Genomic DNA, 18,366 nt, shown 5'->3' on the forward strand with positions numbered 1-18,366 from the left:
TCCGTGCCACGTCACGTCGTCATCTAACTTGTTAAGAAATCCGAATAGCTAGAGCTCTGTTTCTGTATGACCTCAAAGCATGGATATTTCACGTTACATCCTCACACCTACACGTAGTACCTTCTTGGCCAATGGCCACTAGCCCATCATTCCCATCAACCCCTTCTTCTTTTTTTTTATAATAAGGGAAGAATATTCGAATTTATATACTTTGAAAAATGGAAAAAGTTAATGTAGCATTGATATATTAAAAAAAAAAATTAAAAACTTATTTTTTATATTATTCATAAAAATGGTATTAAATTTTTTTTTAAATACTCCATTAATAAATATTCTAAGAACACTTGTTAACCGGACTCTTGAAAAATATCACTTTTTTTGTTTCACGATAAAATGTTTTACAAAAAATACTTTCAGCATTTTATTTTGTTTATTTTATAATAATAAAATTTGGTCAAATTTGAAAATGTTTTCAATTGACCCTAAAATCCTTTGTAAAATATTGTAAAACATTTTCATTTTAAAATTTTGGTAAAATATTTTACAAAAACACACCATGGCTCTTTCCCCTCATTTTTATTTTTTATAATAAGGGGAGATTATGGATTTTGAATTCATCTTCTTCGACAATTGAAAAATTATCATTAACACTCCATTTGTTTCACTATAAAATGTTTTGTGCATTTCACCATATTTATTTTATTGTAAAATTTGGTTAAACTGACCGAAAATTCTTTGTTAAATGTTTTAACTTTAAAAACCTAGTAAAACATTTTACAAAAACACACAATAACTCTCCCCCCTCATCTGATGGCTAGGCAGCTGATTCAATAGTCAATGCCAGCAGTTCAGTTGTTAGAGCAAACAATCTGATTCCTAGATCTTAGACACCAATGGCTCAGGTTTTTGTGCTTTATACTTGAAAAATTGTACATGTCACAACAAACACCTAAAAATATTTTCCATATAAGATTTTTGACGTAAAATATTTTACAATGAAACAAAATTCTTGAAATCTTGATAATGTTAGATTGAATAATTTGATATTTCAAAATAATTTTGATATTGTTCAACAATTTTTATTATATATCAAAATTATTTAAAATAAGACTAAAATATAGTTTTTGTATTTAAAATTCATCAAAATCTAATTTTTCTTTAAAATTTAAAATTTTCAATCTCTTTTTATTAAATAACTAAGGTTTAAATTCTATCTCCCTTATTTATTGTAATAATCGAATTATCAAATAAAATTAAAAAATGATAATGACATCTTTTTGTCTATCTTCTACTGAAAGTTCGTTTATGACAAATCAACGAAATGACAAAACAAAAAAATGAAAAAAAAAAAAAAATCAATGTGTCCCAAATTCAAAGAATGAAAATGGAATTTGAACCATTAAAATTAATGTCCCAAATTCAAAGAAGTATCTTTAAATATAAAAACAAGTATGGAGTTCATTAAAAGTGGTAAAGACTAAAGAGTGTTTTGCTAGTTTAGCTTTTGAAATTGAAATCTTTTTTCTTTTCTTTTTTATTATAAATTGTAGTCCTCTTAAAAAGATAAAAAAGAAAGTTTGCTTTTGAAAGTGGAAATATTGAAGTGTACGCATTATATACTTCATTATAACAATCCAACCACCATTTCAGTGGTAAAAAGAATCAATATAAACTTCAATCACGATCTTTCTTTTTTTTTTCTTTTGCTGAGAAACTTCAATCACGAACAAAATACACAGGATATAGCTTTTTATTTATTAATATTACACAGCACAATGATTTTTTAATAGATTTACATTTTAAAAAATCTATCATTGGATTTGATTACAAGCTATCATCATGCTTACCATGCCATATTTTGTATTAATCAAATATTATTTATTGTTCACCACTCATGATTTTGTAAAATACCAATACCCAAAAACAACTTAAATTTAAACTATATATACTTATATATATATATTAATCTCTAGTTATCTTAAAATTTTGCAAACCTAAAAAAATATAACTCATAAGTGAATTTATCAAAATGCACCTCTAGTAAAAAAATCATTAAGCAGTTTTGTCAATAGTTACATTCGATATAACTTGAGTCCAATTTGAAACAGTGAACAGTATCATCTATATTAATATGAGACATTATTTCATCCCAAAGGTGTTGCACCAAAAGCATCGTTCTGCGTACAACGTATTAAGGGATTGCAGTATGAAGCCAAATTACTGGACATAAGAATGGCTCTAGTTCTTAATAATTTCCTCTTGCACAAAAAAATATGCATCTGTTTCACAATTTTACAATAGAACACGCATAACATGACCTGCTTTAATTATCACATTTGCAGTGTTCTCCGTATGATTTGGGCTGAATTATTTTTTCAACAATTATCAGATGCTGGAATCAAGCCCTCAGTTAACCTCATGATCCTAATATTTTTGCTTCCATAAAATCAGCATAACCTCAGATCTTAGAGCGCTTTAAGTAGACCAAAACACCGATGCTTGTTAAAACAACCGCGCCTGCCAAAATTCCGAAGTGAAGAGTCATCCCACCATATCCGTTCATGGTAGAACTACCTGACTCTGGTTTTGTCAATTGGCTTGAATCAGAAGAGTCCAGATGCAACCTCAAAACCTGAGACAGAAAACTTGGTCAAAATCTAAAAAGATACAACACTAATCAAGAACTACATGCCAAAAAATTGTTCTAAAAAATAAACCATATTGGTGTCTTAAGAAAATCCTAGCCTCTTCACAAAGAGATCTTACTTTAAACTATTAGTAACTCTAGCAACTAATGCATGTTAAACAAAGGTGGTCTCAACCAAAAAAAAGGTTCTTATAATAAAGAAAGTACCTCCAAACACTGAAATGCCAAATGGAAACTCAAGGATAAAAAATGAATCAAGCAAAAAAAAAAGAGGCATCGAGCATTGATACTTGATAGAAGTCAGTTCATTTTCCATAGAGAAGTCCACAAATTCAAAAGCAAAAGGATCAGTTCCAAACAGCAAAGTCACCAAGAGCCTTATTAGCACAATTGGCACTTCCTAGTGTTTCCATCAAAGAAGTCCATGATTCAAATCCTACCTCCCCCATTATAACTATCGAATTATCCAAAATAAAATATATAAATTAAAAAAAATAAATAAATAAAAGATCCAGACAGCACAGTCAACACAAGCCAAAACCATCACCTTCTGTCCAACTAATCTAGCATGACTGATAGCAGCAACAAGATCACTATCGGTTGCTAGTAGAACTCTATCACCATCATCATCTTCATACTAAGAAAAACAAAAATACATAAATTAATGAATTAACAAATTAAAAAGTCCTACAACATAAAGAAAAGCAGAGCAAAACCAAATAACTTTGGAAGCTCACCAAAAGCTGAGGATGATCTGTGTGAATACCAGCACCAATCCTTTGCACTACAGCAGATACCAACTCATCCAAATTTTCTGCGGCTGAAGAAAAACCAGAAGCAAAACCAACATGTTATTTTTGGGTACAGTAGGATAGCATTTCCAACATACTCCTGGTGTTCAAAAGACTAAAAAAGAAATCAAAATCTCAATAAAGCTTTTTTGCTTAAAGTGAAAAATGCAGCTTTTAAAAGCACAAGATTCATTTACTACCCACACCGCCCCCCACCCCCCTCCATTTTGCACCACCAATATGCATTTGCCTAGCCCCAAATTCCAACATAACCACCAGGACTGTCACTATGCAACCTATATATAGCATCAGATATATATATATATATATATAAACAACACAAGCATCTCTACAGATAATATATCTCTGCCATCACCAACTTCACTATCAAACCTATTGTGCGCATTCTCAACAACCAATTTCACACCTTTGTTTTGATTCCATCCTCGAGCATTCCTCAACAACCAATTGTACCATTGTGTCAGCTCCATTGGTCCAAAACACCCAACTACTACTGTTACACTACCATCAGTCCATGCTACCATGATCCATGAATACCCTCATACCACCACACTCTCCCCATGAACATCCTCATCCTCTTGCTATATTTCCTACCACCACCAACCCTCCCCCACAAAGCAAAAATAAATAAATAAAAATCCCAACTACTTCATATTTCTACTATCCCAATAAAGGCGTCCATTTTGAAAACATGCAAAATTTAAGGAACAAAGAACTAAAATCATTCCATAATCCACGTACTTATCCGATATTTATATCCCAAAATTACAATTTTAAATTTTAAAATGGAACAAGATTAGTTTAAAGAAAAAGGATATCGTCAAAAGTGAAACAAAAGGAATCTTTAGAATTTTGTCAATGGGAATATTTTGGGATATTTAAAGGAAAAATGACCTATTATTATCGGACAAGGGGAACAAAACAGGACAGAGAGAGACAGAGATGAAAAGAACTTATCTTTTGGAATACGTGCACACACACACACACACACACACACAAGAAAGATTAGAAAACATATTTTTTCAAATTCATCAAAATCTTTTTCTCAATTCAAATCTAGCTAATAGTGAGACATCTTGCATTCTCACCTCTTCAAATACTTTTAGAAATCATTCTGTAAGATGCTTACACTTTTAGTGTTAGAATATACTCCCTCCATCCCACATAATGTGTCTTCTTTGCCATTGTCTGTCCCATATAAAAGAAGTTTAAAATTCGTACTTCCCCTTTCTCCTTACACTTTGGAATTTTTACCCTTCTCATCAAACAACTAATAACACATATAATTTTGCAACATACAAATCGTTTGAATTGTCAAAGCACTAAGTGCTATCCTTCACGTGCGTTTTTTGTTTTTCAAAGAACACAATTGTAATAGGATGAAAAAAGTATCCAAGTACAAAAGGGAATTCAGATCTCATGAAATTGCAAAGATCCTGTCCTCAACCACTTACCACAATTCACTCGATGTACACGACCCTTTAGATCCTCAAATTTGAAGGCAAATGAATTTCCAAGACCAAGAGATGGATAGCTACCAAGCTTCCCTTGCTCTGCCCCATCAGAAGCCATAAATCCAGACATTTCACTGTAAACAACATCCAGCAGGATTAGTAACCAGCCAGATAACAGATAATCAAAATAACAGCATAGCCAAGGGAGCAAAAGGGATACCTATGAGTATCATAATCATCAGGTGGCTCTAATGCAAGTGCTGAATCCCAGAACTTTTGCATCAAGGTGCCTGCCACATCATTAACAGCTCCAGAGCTACCATCAACCTAATGGTCATAAAACAGATTAGTATTACAATTTAATCATACTCTAAATATAATTAAATGAAAAAGATACAAAAACACAAATAAGTTCCCAATGTCATGGCTTCCCGCACTTTTATGTTCATGGCTATTCTTTTCAGGCCCGAAGAACTTAGTGAGTTTGATTTGGGGCAATTTGCACTCCCTCGCTGATGCTGACATAACTTACCGATTCAATTGAAGTAATCCAATTTTGTATGGGTAAAGCCCCATCAATATGTTCCTTCAATATTCACTAAGACACCAACCATTTCATAAAAATGACAAACTTGACCAAGTTAAAGGACTTAATTACTCAATGAGAACTCTTAAAGACCCAATTGAAATTTTGCTACAATTATAGGGGCCAAACCTTAGATCAGACGATATTTTTAAGATAAAATTACATTGAACTAGCCTATACCTTTGCATTTTACATAATCAATATTAAAAGAGTGAGAAACTTAAAACGCTTCATTTTATTCTGGAAAATAGATATTCTAAGCATGCAACTGTAGCGTTAGGAATTGAATACTTTACCATGGAGATTGCCGCTTGGGTTATCTGTAGGACATCAACACAAGACACGACACCTCCATCTGCACGAGAGATGTATCAATATTCTAATAATAAAATACTTGTCAATAATAAATTTGCTATACTTGGTTTAAGATCTGGGATTAAAAAATGCTCCTAAACCCCAAGGGATAACACCATCAGCTGAGGATAAGGCAGAGGTCAATAATTTAAATCTCTCCTTCCCCCACCCCTCGGAGCCAAAACAATTAACCAAAAATCAAAAGCCAATGCTCACCTTTGTCTAAAACCGGAAGATGTAAAAACTTCCCATCATGCATTATATGCAGAGCATCAAGAATTGTTGTCTCTAAAGTTGCACATTCCGGATTTGGTGTCATTACCTTGAGATTTATATTAGACAGAGGAGAGCAAAAGAAAAACACCAATCACAACAACATCAGCAGTGAGATCACACTAATGTCAGAAGCTCTTAAAAAAAATGTGCTAATTGCATATTGAAAAAATAAGAAGCATATAGGATTTTCACTGAACCTTTTCCACCAGAGTCAATTCAGGAGAGAGATTTTGTGCAACCACTCGCATGAGGATATCCTTCGAACTGTAATACAGTGGTATCACAAAACCATAAGCAAACACTAACTGATATTCAAAGACACATTAAATTTCACCCAAAAGCTATAATGCAAGGAAACAGGCGTGAGTGATCTGTTTCAACATAAACACAAGTAGTTGGACATCACAACTCCTGATTGTAAACACACAGACATACCATATATGCTTCTTTTTTGTGAAGTAATCATATATAATTATGTATATTTTATTTTCAGATAGAACTAGAGACATCTAATGCCCCCAAAATACAGAATATATGCCACAAAAGATAAATTCTACTAAGGAAAGAGTAATACGTAAGTATCCCCTGAATCTTGTTCCCCATCATAATGACAACCGAATTAACCCGCAACTCCCGCATCTTTTTTGCAGCAACACATATAGGATCTGATTGTGATACAATTGGAACCCTGAAAACATATAAAGCTACAAAATTTGGTAATGCTACAAGATCAGAATATAAATTCTATTCCTTAGTGAACAGACTCATAAGCAAGTAAAGTTTAATAAAGTACTTCGCATTTTCTGCAATGATAGTTGACAAGGAAGGCTTGAACATCCGATCCCTCAATGTCTCTATAAATGCATGTGGAGCTGAAACAGATGATAAACAGGAAAGTTAAATTTCTGTGACAAATATGATTTGTAGTAACCAAAATAAAGAGAATATACTGCAGTAGTTCTGGTAAGAAAAGTGAAGTCTTCTAAACATTAAAGGGCTGCACTTTGGCCAAAGTCATTAGATTCTGATAATGAAGACTTCTCTATCTTTACATGATTAAAGTAACGCTCATCACCTGAATGCAGGTCGATATTAGAAAGGTCGCCCAAAAAAAGGCAGCAACAGTTTATGCAAGCAATTACAAGGAGCCACAATTGTATCTTAATCCTTTGGGGGTATAGCGCTTACGTGGTTAGTGGTTTTCTTGAATTGTGACAAATGGCATCAAAGCCAACCTAGTAACACCATGTGGTTGAGGCCACTACAGCACAATGTGGGCCTTGATGAAGACATTATAAATTTAAGTGGGGCAGATTGTAATACCCAAAATTGAATGGATTTGATTGGATAAGTGTGTGTTGTACAGGCATGTGCTGGGACCAACTTTTGCGATTAAGAAAACTGAATGTGACAAATCTTTGGAAAAGTATTTCAGACCACAAATCTAAGGAAAGGCATTAAGGGGGATTAGGACTATAATTGGTTGTATAACAAACCTTTGATCAAACAAATCCCTAATCAAATAAGGAATACTTTTTTTAATAAGTAAGTTACATAGATAACAATCAAATAAGGAATACTGTTGAGGACAATTTTATATGGTGATATTAATATTATCAAGAAAATCAAAAATATTCATCCAACCATCCATGATACGTAAAATATGTCTTTTTTTTTGTTTTTTTGATAAGTAAGAAGTTTATTGATATCAAAAAAGGAACACCCTAGTACACAGGGAGTGTACAAGGGGTTAAACAATTCAAGAACAAAAATTACAAGAATCTAGGAAATCAAGAAAAGAAAAAAAAAAATGATTGGTTTTGCAAAGCAGCCAACCAATCCATTAAAGTTCTGAAGAAAAATAACTTTAGGTTTGGTATGGATCTCTCATTATCTTCAAAGCACCTATTATTTCTCTCCCTCCAAATACAACACAATAAGCAATGAGGAACAATCAAGTGAATCAACCATATATACCCATTTCAATGACGACCAAATCTACCTTGCCAACATGTTAGAAGCCCCACTAGAGATTGCGGCATAACCCAGCTTACTCCAAACAAACCAGACACCATAGACTACAAATCCATAGCAACCGGACAATGAAGAAAAAGATGATCAACCGATTCACATTACACTTGCACATGTAGCACCAATCCAATATCCAAACCTTCCTTTTTCATAAATTGTCAATCGTTAAGCATTTATCTAAAGCAACAGTCCAACCATAAAAAGCTACTTGGGAAGGAATATTCTGTTTCTAAATACACTTTTCCAAGGAAAACAATAGTCATTGGAGCCCACTAAAAGACTATAATAATCCTTAACCATGAAACCCTTCTCTCTATCCTCGCCAATTCCCTTCACTAAAGCACCATATATGGTATCCATGAAACCCGATAATGTCTCTAATTCCCAAGCATGCACACCCCTAAAGAAACTTACATCCCAAAAGATAACTCCATTAGCAAACTTCATAAGCTCAGCCACACTAGCCTCTTTATCTCGGCAAAATCTAAACAATGCAGGATAGTTGATTGCAAGAGGTGTCTCACCACACCAACAGTTTTGCCAAAACTTCACCCTAGACCCATCCCCAATATCTTATAGAATGTGGCAAGAAAAATAAGGCCATCCCCGACTAATATATTTCCACAAGCCAACACCATACGGACCATTAACAGACCTAGTACACCAGCCACCCCATCCACAGCCATATTTCATCTCTATCACTTGCCTCCAAAGGGCATCCTTCTCCATCCCAAATCTCCATAGCCACTTCCAAAGCAAAGCTTCATTAAAAAGTCTTACATTCCTAATCCCCAAGCCGCCAGAAGAAATGGGAGTACAAACAGTAGCCTATTTAACCAAATGAAATTTTGGTTTGTCACCAATGCCACCCCATAAGAAATTCCACTGAAATTTCTCAATTCGGTTAGCCACAGCAGCAGGTATAGGAAATAAAGATAGAAACTAAGTGGGTAAATTAGATAGAGTGCTTTTAACTAAAGTGACTCTACCTCCCTTAGATAAGTACAAACGTTTCCATCCTGCTAATCTCCATTCTATCTTCTCCAAAATTGGGTTCCATATTGTCTTATTCTTGAATTTAGCTCCCAAAGGAAGACCCAGATATTTCATTGGAAGAGTACCTTGTTTATAGCCAAGGACACTCAACAATAAGTCAAAATTATGCACCAAACCAATAGGAACCAACTCTGACTTGCTCAAATTTATCTTTAGACCAAAGACCGCCTCAAACCAAATGTATATAGTTTATTCAAGTAGTGAACTCAATAGAGGTTTTTCAGGGATTATGCCCCACACATATTTTTCGGGGAAAAGAGTCTTAATGGTAGCCCCCAAAAGGGAAAGAAAAATAATTACTGGAAAAAGGATTAGGGTTCACTATCCTATCCTTTGTGATTTAGTTGACTAGCTGCATGACGTTTACAACAAGTATGGAAAATTAAAAGTGAAAATTTCTAGAAAGTGAATGTATAAGACCAGTGAATCAGGTGATTTCCATTCAAATTTGTCCCATTCCAGTCTCAATTACCAATAAATCCACATAGAAATTTGCTTTAAAACTTATGTTTTTTAGGTACTAGAATTCTAATGAGCGTTTTATGCCCATTACTAGTAGCAAAAATCTCAATTAATCTTGCAGGTTATTTGGCCATGACCTGAGCACATGTGAACATTAAATATAACTTTTTAGTTTCATGTCCAAACATATAAAGGTTTACTCCAAGCTTATCCCAAAGTGGGCTCCTATGAGGGGTGGCTTGGGTGTGGCCCAACCCTTCACATCTTTTGCATGAAGAGGCCTCTCAAGACTCGAACTTGCACACTTGCACTTGACAGCCCAAGACATAACTGTTGCAGAAGACTATGGCCCCTTTACATGTCAAAAACATCAAACACAAATTCTATAAAACAGGTTTAACCATTAAGTACCCAAATTTGCAAGCCAGGTGCTTGTACAACCTTTTGCAAAAAGGTAGAGTACACTCATACTAATAAAATTAAATATTAAAAAATATTATAAAGCATAAGAACTTCCATTCCAAACAACCCCCCCCCCCCCCCAAAAAAAAAAAAGCGAACACATCAAACCATTTATTTTAATGAAAAGAGTTTTTCAGTAATTTTTCTATATTTGATTGTGACCCTAAAAAATAATTATACGAACCAAAAAAACATGAACATTACGTAGACAAGAAAATCAACCTAATTTTTATTGTTTTGAATACATATTTATTAGTTCGAAAACATTTTATATATATACACACACACATAACCATAAGAAATAGATCAACATACCAAAACAGAAAATGCTTGAACTCTGGCAGTTTCAATCCTAAAAAAGTGGAAAAGGTTTTCCATCCAAAACCCGTTGTTTTCTATTGACCAGAGTTTTCTACCATACCAAACACAGGAAAATGTGGAAAACACTTTGACCAAAAAAAACAAAGCATTAAAATTAAGGTTAAACGTTATTTATAACTTAAAACAACAATACCAGTTGCAAGTGATTAATACAGGAATGCATGAGTGTATTATAAATGCTATTTCAGCAACTAGTACATGCATGAGGGTTTTATAAATGTTATTTTAGCTACTAGTACATGCAAATTTGACAACTAACCAGAAAAATTGCTTCCCCACTGGCGCTCCACCCCTTCAACTGCAGCAGCAATTGCACTACCCTGTTCAGCAGCCTTCTCCATTCTAGATATAGCATCATAAAGGCACTTTGTAATATCTAGCAAGGCAATTACTTCACCATTTTCTACAACTGGTAGGTGTCTGAATTTGCCTGTTAACCAAAACTGAGATTACAAATAGAAGAAAATAGTACATATACAAAGAAAATAAGATGTACAAAAAAACAAGATGAGAAACAACGCAAGGAAAATTTGCATTGTCTTACCATCAAAACACTTTAACAATCAAGTGACAGTATAAAAAATAAAATCAGATCATGGTTATAAGTACGTCAATGTGATGGAACAGTCCAAACAAATGTTGCATTAACTAAAATAAACACACATTTTAGTGTTCCAAAAAAAACTCCAGAAATTGTGTTCACACCTAACATACCAAAAATCAAATAGAAAAAAAGTTTAAATTTTTATATAAAGAAAGTCCACTGAGCTAGCACCAAAAGAGAGAGGAGGAGAGAACATCCATAGATTTGTAATATAGCAGCACACAACCTGGAAAATCAGTACAGCCAAGGTCCAACTATCTTAGCTGAGATTTTATTCACAGAAGAAAGATCATATGAGATCATGTGGTGACCAACAGAGATATCAGGATGCTAAGAAAAATGATCAAAAAAATAATTTCTTGTACATCATGAATTCATGTAAAAACAGGAGACTTAAAATAGTTTCTTTTACTCTCCAGCTCATTCTATATTCCTGCTTTTCAGTCTATTATCCAATCATTTCAAACATATGTAAGAACTTCCTTTCTTATAAGATTCAGTCAACCCCATGTATCATTGTGTCAATTTGAAGCCATATAGTACAACAAAAAACCAAGTTGACTAAGCCCCCAAAACTAAGCATAACAGACAGAAATACAAGTAGAGATATATATATAGATATAAACCAGACCTTGGATCATCTTCTGAAGAGCTTCAATAGCAAGCGAATCTGAAGTAACAAATATAGGATTACGCGTCATGATTTTCGATACTATCGTTTGTTCTGGTCTCAAACCCTCTGCTATAACTCTTGTGGCAATGTCCTGATCACCAATACATGCAACCAAACTTAAATTAATAAGGATTCAGTTAATGGGGTGCCCTTAGGTCATTTGTTAATAGACTATTTTAAAAAAGTTTTTATACCCCAATCATAAAAAGTTTCTTATTTCCTAAACCAATTCCCTTAGGGCATCCGATAACTTTTCCTAATAAATAAATAAACACACTAAAATCACTTAATAAATTCAATAAATTCTTAGTAATCTCAAAAGCTCAAGTTGTTAAGAGACAGTGAATTTAATTACTTTATAATTCTCATACTTCCCATTACATGTGGGTCCAGACTCGCCCTTAATAAGTGGGGCACTAGTACTACATGTGGGATTTTTACCGGCTCCATGATAAATTAATAGCTTGTTCCAAAAGCTTAAGTCATTACAAAACAGTTAATTTAATCATTTAACAATAATTCTAACAAAATGAATGGATAAAACAGGACAAGAAATGATTGGGAAACCTTATCAGTAAGGATTCCAGAAAGCAAGGCGTTGGCATCCGTTAAGAGCACGGCGTCGACGCGACGAGCCGCCATCCTCCGGCAGGCATCGGAAACGCTGGTTCCTTCAGGAATCGTGAGTGCTTTCGACAATCTCAGCTTCTTCACCGTCCTTTCCACGCCAGCACCACTACACAAATCAATCTAACCCATCAAAAACAACATCAAAACACACACACACACACACATACATATAGAAATATACAAAAACAACACACAGAGTTTTGTTGAAAAGAAACGTAATAATATTGGGAAGTTACGGACGATTGAGGAAGAGGAGGAGAAGAGGGTTTGGGAGCAATTCCATTTCCATTGTTGTCGGAAGAAGAGGATCTCTTGACGGTGGAAGGACCACGTTGTTTCTGGGTCACACTGTTCCTTCTTGGACCAGTAGTAGGACCCACTTGTCCACTCATCTTCTTCTTCTTCTTCCCTCCTTTCTTCAATCAAGAGAGAGAGGGTTAGGGTTAGGGCTTCGCTATTGCCTCTTGCCTCTCTAACCCTTCTCTCTCTCTCTCTCTCTCTCTTTCTTTCTCTCTCTCTACTCTATAATGTTCACAAAGTTTGAATTGAAAGGGAGTTCAAAAAAATCAAATCAGCTTTTTTTTTGTTTCTTTTTCTTTTTTGAATTTTTTAAGAATGTTCCTAAACTTTTGTTTTGTCTTTCAGAGGATACCTTTACGGCTTTACCCATTATTATTGTAAGTATTTACCAACCAAAAACAAACAAACAAACAAAAAAGTAACCACAAAGATAAAAAGATACAGTTTTTACGGTTGTTACATATGATTTTTTTTTTTTTTTTGTATGAGCCTCACCTGTTCGTCGTGTTGGTTTCGAGGGTGGCCATGAGATGTGACTATTCGATTCTGCACGCTAAGCCATGGACATGGAGGGAAAATGGTTTCTAAAAGAGAGTACTGATTATAATTACAAATATTGTGGGCGATAATTTCATGTTTATGTTGAATAATGGTAATAGTATTTATTGTTGTACTATAAACAGAGGTACCTATATTTATACATAAATGTTGGTTTATCAAAGAACAGGTAAGAAATGGCTTTCGAATTGTTAATTTATTATCAAAAAGATCGCTTAGAATCAGTGGTTGGATTTGTTCATCTAAATTCTCGTCCAAGTTATTAGTATTTTTTGTATTAATCTGTCCATTTCTTATGCCTTATTAGGTTAAATGATAAATATGACAACAACGAAGCCTTTGTCTTAATACTATTATTGAGTGGTTCATGGATTCTTAACAGGTGAATCAGGATCATTTATTTATATTCATATCCGTTATTTTATCTTATTTAAAATTATACTTTTTATCACTTTTTAATCCACACATCCTTTTTATGGCACTCTTAATAATTTATTTAGATTTTTTTTCAACCTCTTTTATTTGTTCCTTGTCCCTAACATTTGACCTACGTGTCAAAATGGTTCCTAATATTTCAAACATGTTAATTTAATCTCTAATATTTTAATTTTGTTTCAAATGTGTCTTTGCAAGAGAAAAGGGAAGAGATGATGGCAATTTGTGCAAGAGAGAAGGGGGAGGGTTGAATGTGAGCGAGTTTTGTAAAATGTTTAACAAACAATTTTGGGATAAAATGTTTTACAAATCTTTACAAATAGTTTTTCAATCAACGGAAAACATTTTAAGATTTAATTAAATTTTACAATGAAACAAATAATATAAAATGTTGAAAACATTTTCTTAACTTTTGACAGCGAAATAACGGAGTGGAAGTACTCATATATTACTTGACTAGTGGCTTAAATATGAGGTGGACCAAGTGCACATATCCTAGGCCACACAAAATAATAGCCCTTAGAAATTCTTATCCTACCAAGTAGTCAACTAGCAAGGAAAGGCTCTTAAGTTATCACCTCAAGCTCAAGGAATTTATTCCTTCTCATGGATTGGCAATAAGGCAAGGCTAGCTAACCCAATTGCAAACTAGTAAATATATTCGTCTTTCTTTTTCAAAAAGGTAGCAAGAGTTCAACCGGAGGCGATTGTCCTTCTCTTGTCGTGTGTTTTCTTTTCTTTTTTGTTTTGAAAGAGCTTTGAGTGATTTTGTGGCATGAGTCTTGTAAGAATGTTCTTCATGCCACCTTTGTAATATTTGGTCAAATTTTCTTCTTGACATTGTCTGTGGGGGTAGCTCTAAAGCCAACCACATAACTCTTTTTTTGTTCTTATTTTATTAAATATTCTACTATATTTTTTCTATTATTTGGTTATAGACACAATAAATAAACATCAACTCTTTTACTATCTTAGCGGTATATATATATATATATATATATATATATAGTTTTTCACATACTATTTCTTCAAGCGCGATTTGACTGCTCACTATCTTTTATGTGTTAAAGCTAAGCTTTTTTACTTTCTCAAATTTCACAACCAAAGACCATAAAAAATAGAGAGGGTCAGGGTTAGGGTTTGGCTCTAACTCCATCTCTAATCAAAGCTAGGTTTGAGTTTTGGATTTTAAAAAGTTTTATTCAGTCTTCCAATTATATCTATTAACTAAACGTACAAACATAGTAAATTTCTAATCATAGAAAGTACCATGTCCTGATGCATCCCAAAAAAACTAAAATTATATATATATATAAAAAAAAATTTGTTAATTTTATTTTCATAGCCATTAATAGTTTTCTACTATAGAATATGCAAGAATGACCTTTGGAATTGTGAATTTATCATCAAAAATGGTTATAATCAATACTATATTATTTAATGGATACTTTCTTGTCTTAATACTTCCTTTAAGAGTTATTAGTATTTATCACTGTATTAAAAAGAGAGGTATTGGAATTATTTTTTATTTGACAAGACCTTTTTCTTTAGAAGAATTGACAATACCTAATTGGAAACAACAACATATGGCTTTTTCCAGATGAAAGAAAACACCAGATAAAACCACTTGTAATGTTCTGCCACTATGTTTTGTACTTGCTGAGTTTTTTTCATAAATTTATTGTTGGATTACATTGTCTCATTCATACTATGTTTTCAAAATATTAAAATAATTATAAATAAATAAATCTTATATATAAAAACTTTTAAATTTCATATTATTTGTATTTCAAAATTTTCATTGGACATAACATTATGAGTAAAATAGAAAACAATATTATATGGACATACAATTTGGTGCGTGTGTTAAAGAACGAGTTTTTAAATTTTTAAACATGGTAGTACTAATACATCTATTTTTTTATAAGTATTAGATGAGTTTAAAAAAGAAAAAGAAAAAAAAAAAATATATATATATATATATATATATTGTGAAGGGGATGAAAATCAAGGATAATGGATCCGTTTAAATAAATCTAACGGTACTGAATTAGTGAGCCGTCGGGAACAAGGCAACAAATGAAGCAGTGGACAGAGAGACCACATAACGGATGGACCCCTCTTCGTAATAGACGGATAGTCCCTCTATATGAACGGATTCTAGGTTCTTGGGCCCAAGGCCGACGGATAACAAGGCCATGTGGCACTCACATAACTTGGGTAAACCCCACATGGAAATATCTTGCGTCCCACGATTAATCCTAGTTGAGGGAATCCCAACATGGAAAGAATCCCGCAATATACGCACATTTATGAAGATCTTTCTCATAAGGAAATATCTTCATATGCAAGAAACGAAGGTCGATTCCGTCCTACTATAAAAACCCGAAGCTCTCAGAAATCAAAGTACGCATAATTTACCCAGTTCTAGCACTCTAGAGTTGTGAAGCTTTCTAACTTAACCTTCGGAGGGTCTTTGGCCAGTACCACATCGGTACTCTCCTAAAGTCTTCTTGTTTTGTGTTATGCAGGTGTTGTCTAGAGCACATGAGGACTGTGTGACTTTTTGATGATTTTCAGCATCATCATATTGTAAAGACACGTTTTGGTTCCCAAGCCCAAAAATGAAAAAGACAAAGGCCCAAAGAGCTCAATACAACAAATTTGTAGAGAGTGAGCTAGAAACTGGACTTCAATGAGTTGGGCAACAATCACAATAGGTTAAATGATGTTAGAAAATAAGAATAAACGGTTTTAGGTAAGGAAAATCCTCCTCGGCAAAGTCCGAGAAAAGCAATTCTTATATATTTCTCTTAGACTTTAGGACAATTATAGTTCTTAAGTATACAGTGTTTTTTTCTTCTCCAAATTTTCTGATCCCCCTCTATAATGGGGTTTTTCTTCTTTATATTTCCCTTCTTTACTTCATCTTAGTCTTTCACATGTAGATCAAATTGCTAGTTCTAATCTTTATTCTATCAGCCCCTTCCTGAAATCTTTGTGTGTAGCTGTAAGGCTGAATGTTACTGTTCAGGTATCACCTCCACATTAATGCAGCCAGAGAGTTAGCTACAGAGCATTCAATGCGGAGTAGCAGATTTCCCCTAGATATTTCTCAGTTTTCCTTTGTCTTATTCCCTTTTGGTGTTTATCCTTACCAGTATGATTGTCTAGTGTGTTGTTCTTGATGAAAGGTTGGACCTTTGACCTCTACTCTGCTTAGTTGAGGAGGTGTTTCTCCTTGGACTACACTCTCAATCCTTTACGATCAGACTTCCTCCATAGCCCACCAATTTGTATGTCCTCGTTAGTGTCTACTTGTCCTCGGACGACTTAATGTCATCGGACACGGCCCATGACCCAATATTTATTTCTGGGCCCTTTATCCCTACATATATATATATATATATATACTTATTGTTGTATCTACCTATACTACTAATAACATGATTTTCTATTTGGGTTTCATCATTTTGCATACTAAAATATCCTTATACAAATTCTTAAACTCTTTAAAATACACATATTTTTTAGTTAAATTAGCCTCTGAGCACGCATGTGAAGACTCTTCTCTTTTTTGGGTAAAGGTTAATAATTTGCATCAATTATAATTTGGGATTAATATATTTTCCAATCACAAAAAAAAAAAAAAAAAACTAGGGGTTTGATGAAAAAATGTTAGGAGCCTAACATGAGCCTTACTAATTATTAATCTCTATGTCTCATAAAAAAAATGTTTACTATCATGGTAACCTTGCTAATTTCCGACTGAAAATTAATGCTGGAATTTCAAATTATGGGCCTGTATCTCGTGAAAGATGAAATTAAACTCAAAGTTTAAGGAAAATGGGCATTTACCCCTAATTTACAAACTATGCAGCAAAATGCTCCTATTTTGAAATTATTTAGCAAAATGCCTCTGTTTTTTAAACTCTATTTTAACAAAAATCGAGTTCTATGTAAAACTCGATATTCTTAAAATCGAGTTCTATGTATATTTTTAAGTGGAACTCGACAGTTTCAAATTCCACTTAAATTTAAAAAATAAAAAATAAGTGACAAAATATGCATTAAACTCAACATGCTAATATCGAGTTCCACCTGTAACTCGATTTTGTTAAAATCAAGTTTAAAAAGCAGAGATGTTTTGCTAAATAGTTTCAGAATAGGGACATTTTACTACATAGTTTGTAAATTAAAGTCTGTAGGGACACGATTTTCAGCCCAGGCCCAAAATGTATGGGATACTGGCCCAGTGAATCCAGTACAATAAATTTGTAGAGAGTGGATAGAAGAACTAGGCTTTAGTGAATGTGATAACAGTTATAATGAGTTTCCAAGACAATCAAACAGAAACGAACCAAGTTTGTACAAGAAAGTTTGTCCTCGGCACAATCTGAGGAGCTCTGTTCTAGTATATATTGGATGATAATGGTTACAGGAGTTGTTGAGATTGCTACAGTGCTTTTTCTTCTCCTTTTTCTCCCCCCGATCTCTAGGGTCTCTACTCTTATTTATACCACATATCTTCCTTCATCTCCACCCTACACGTGGATAGTTGATGATTTATGCTGATACTTGTCCCATTAGCCCCCTCTAGAAGTCTTCTGGGGTGGTTGTAAGGCTGCAATAATATTGTGCAGAG

General features: G+C 33.6%; 1 protein-coding gene across 1 annotated transcript; it reads right to left on the minus strand.

Annotated features, from left to right (window-relative positions):
* Window positions 1-2,098: 2,098 nt before the first annotated feature.
* Window positions 2,099-12,977, minus strand: LOC126704389 (CBS domain-containing protein CBSCBSPB3-like). The gene is made up of 14 exons (XM_050403375.1): window positions 12,669-12,977; window positions 12,366-12,534; window positions 11,757-11,889; window positions 10,781-10,951; window positions 6,923-7,001; window positions 6,704-6,817; window positions 6,327-6,393; window positions 6,070-6,175; window positions 5,796-5,854; window positions 5,134-5,240; window positions 4,914-5,047; window positions 3,385-3,467; window positions 3,195-3,284; window positions 2,099-2,632 (listed from the first exon to the last, which is right to left on the minus strand). The coding sequence occupies exons 1-14, from the start codon at window positions 12,818-12,820 to the stop codon at window positions 2,459-2,461; spliced, it is 1,638 nt and encodes a 545-aa protein (XP_050259332.1). The 5' UTR covers window positions 12,821-12,977; the 3' UTR covers window positions 2,099-2,458.
* Between the last annotated feature and the right edge of the window lie 5,389 nt (window positions 12,978-18,366).

This window comes from Quercus robur, chromosome 10, assembly GCF_932294415.1.
Source record: "Quercus robur chromosome 10, dhQueRobu3.1, whole genome shotgun sequence".
In the NCBI taxonomy this organism is placed as follows: Eukaryota; Viridiplantae; Streptophyta; class Magnoliopsida; order Fagales; family Fagaceae; genus Quercus; species Quercus robur.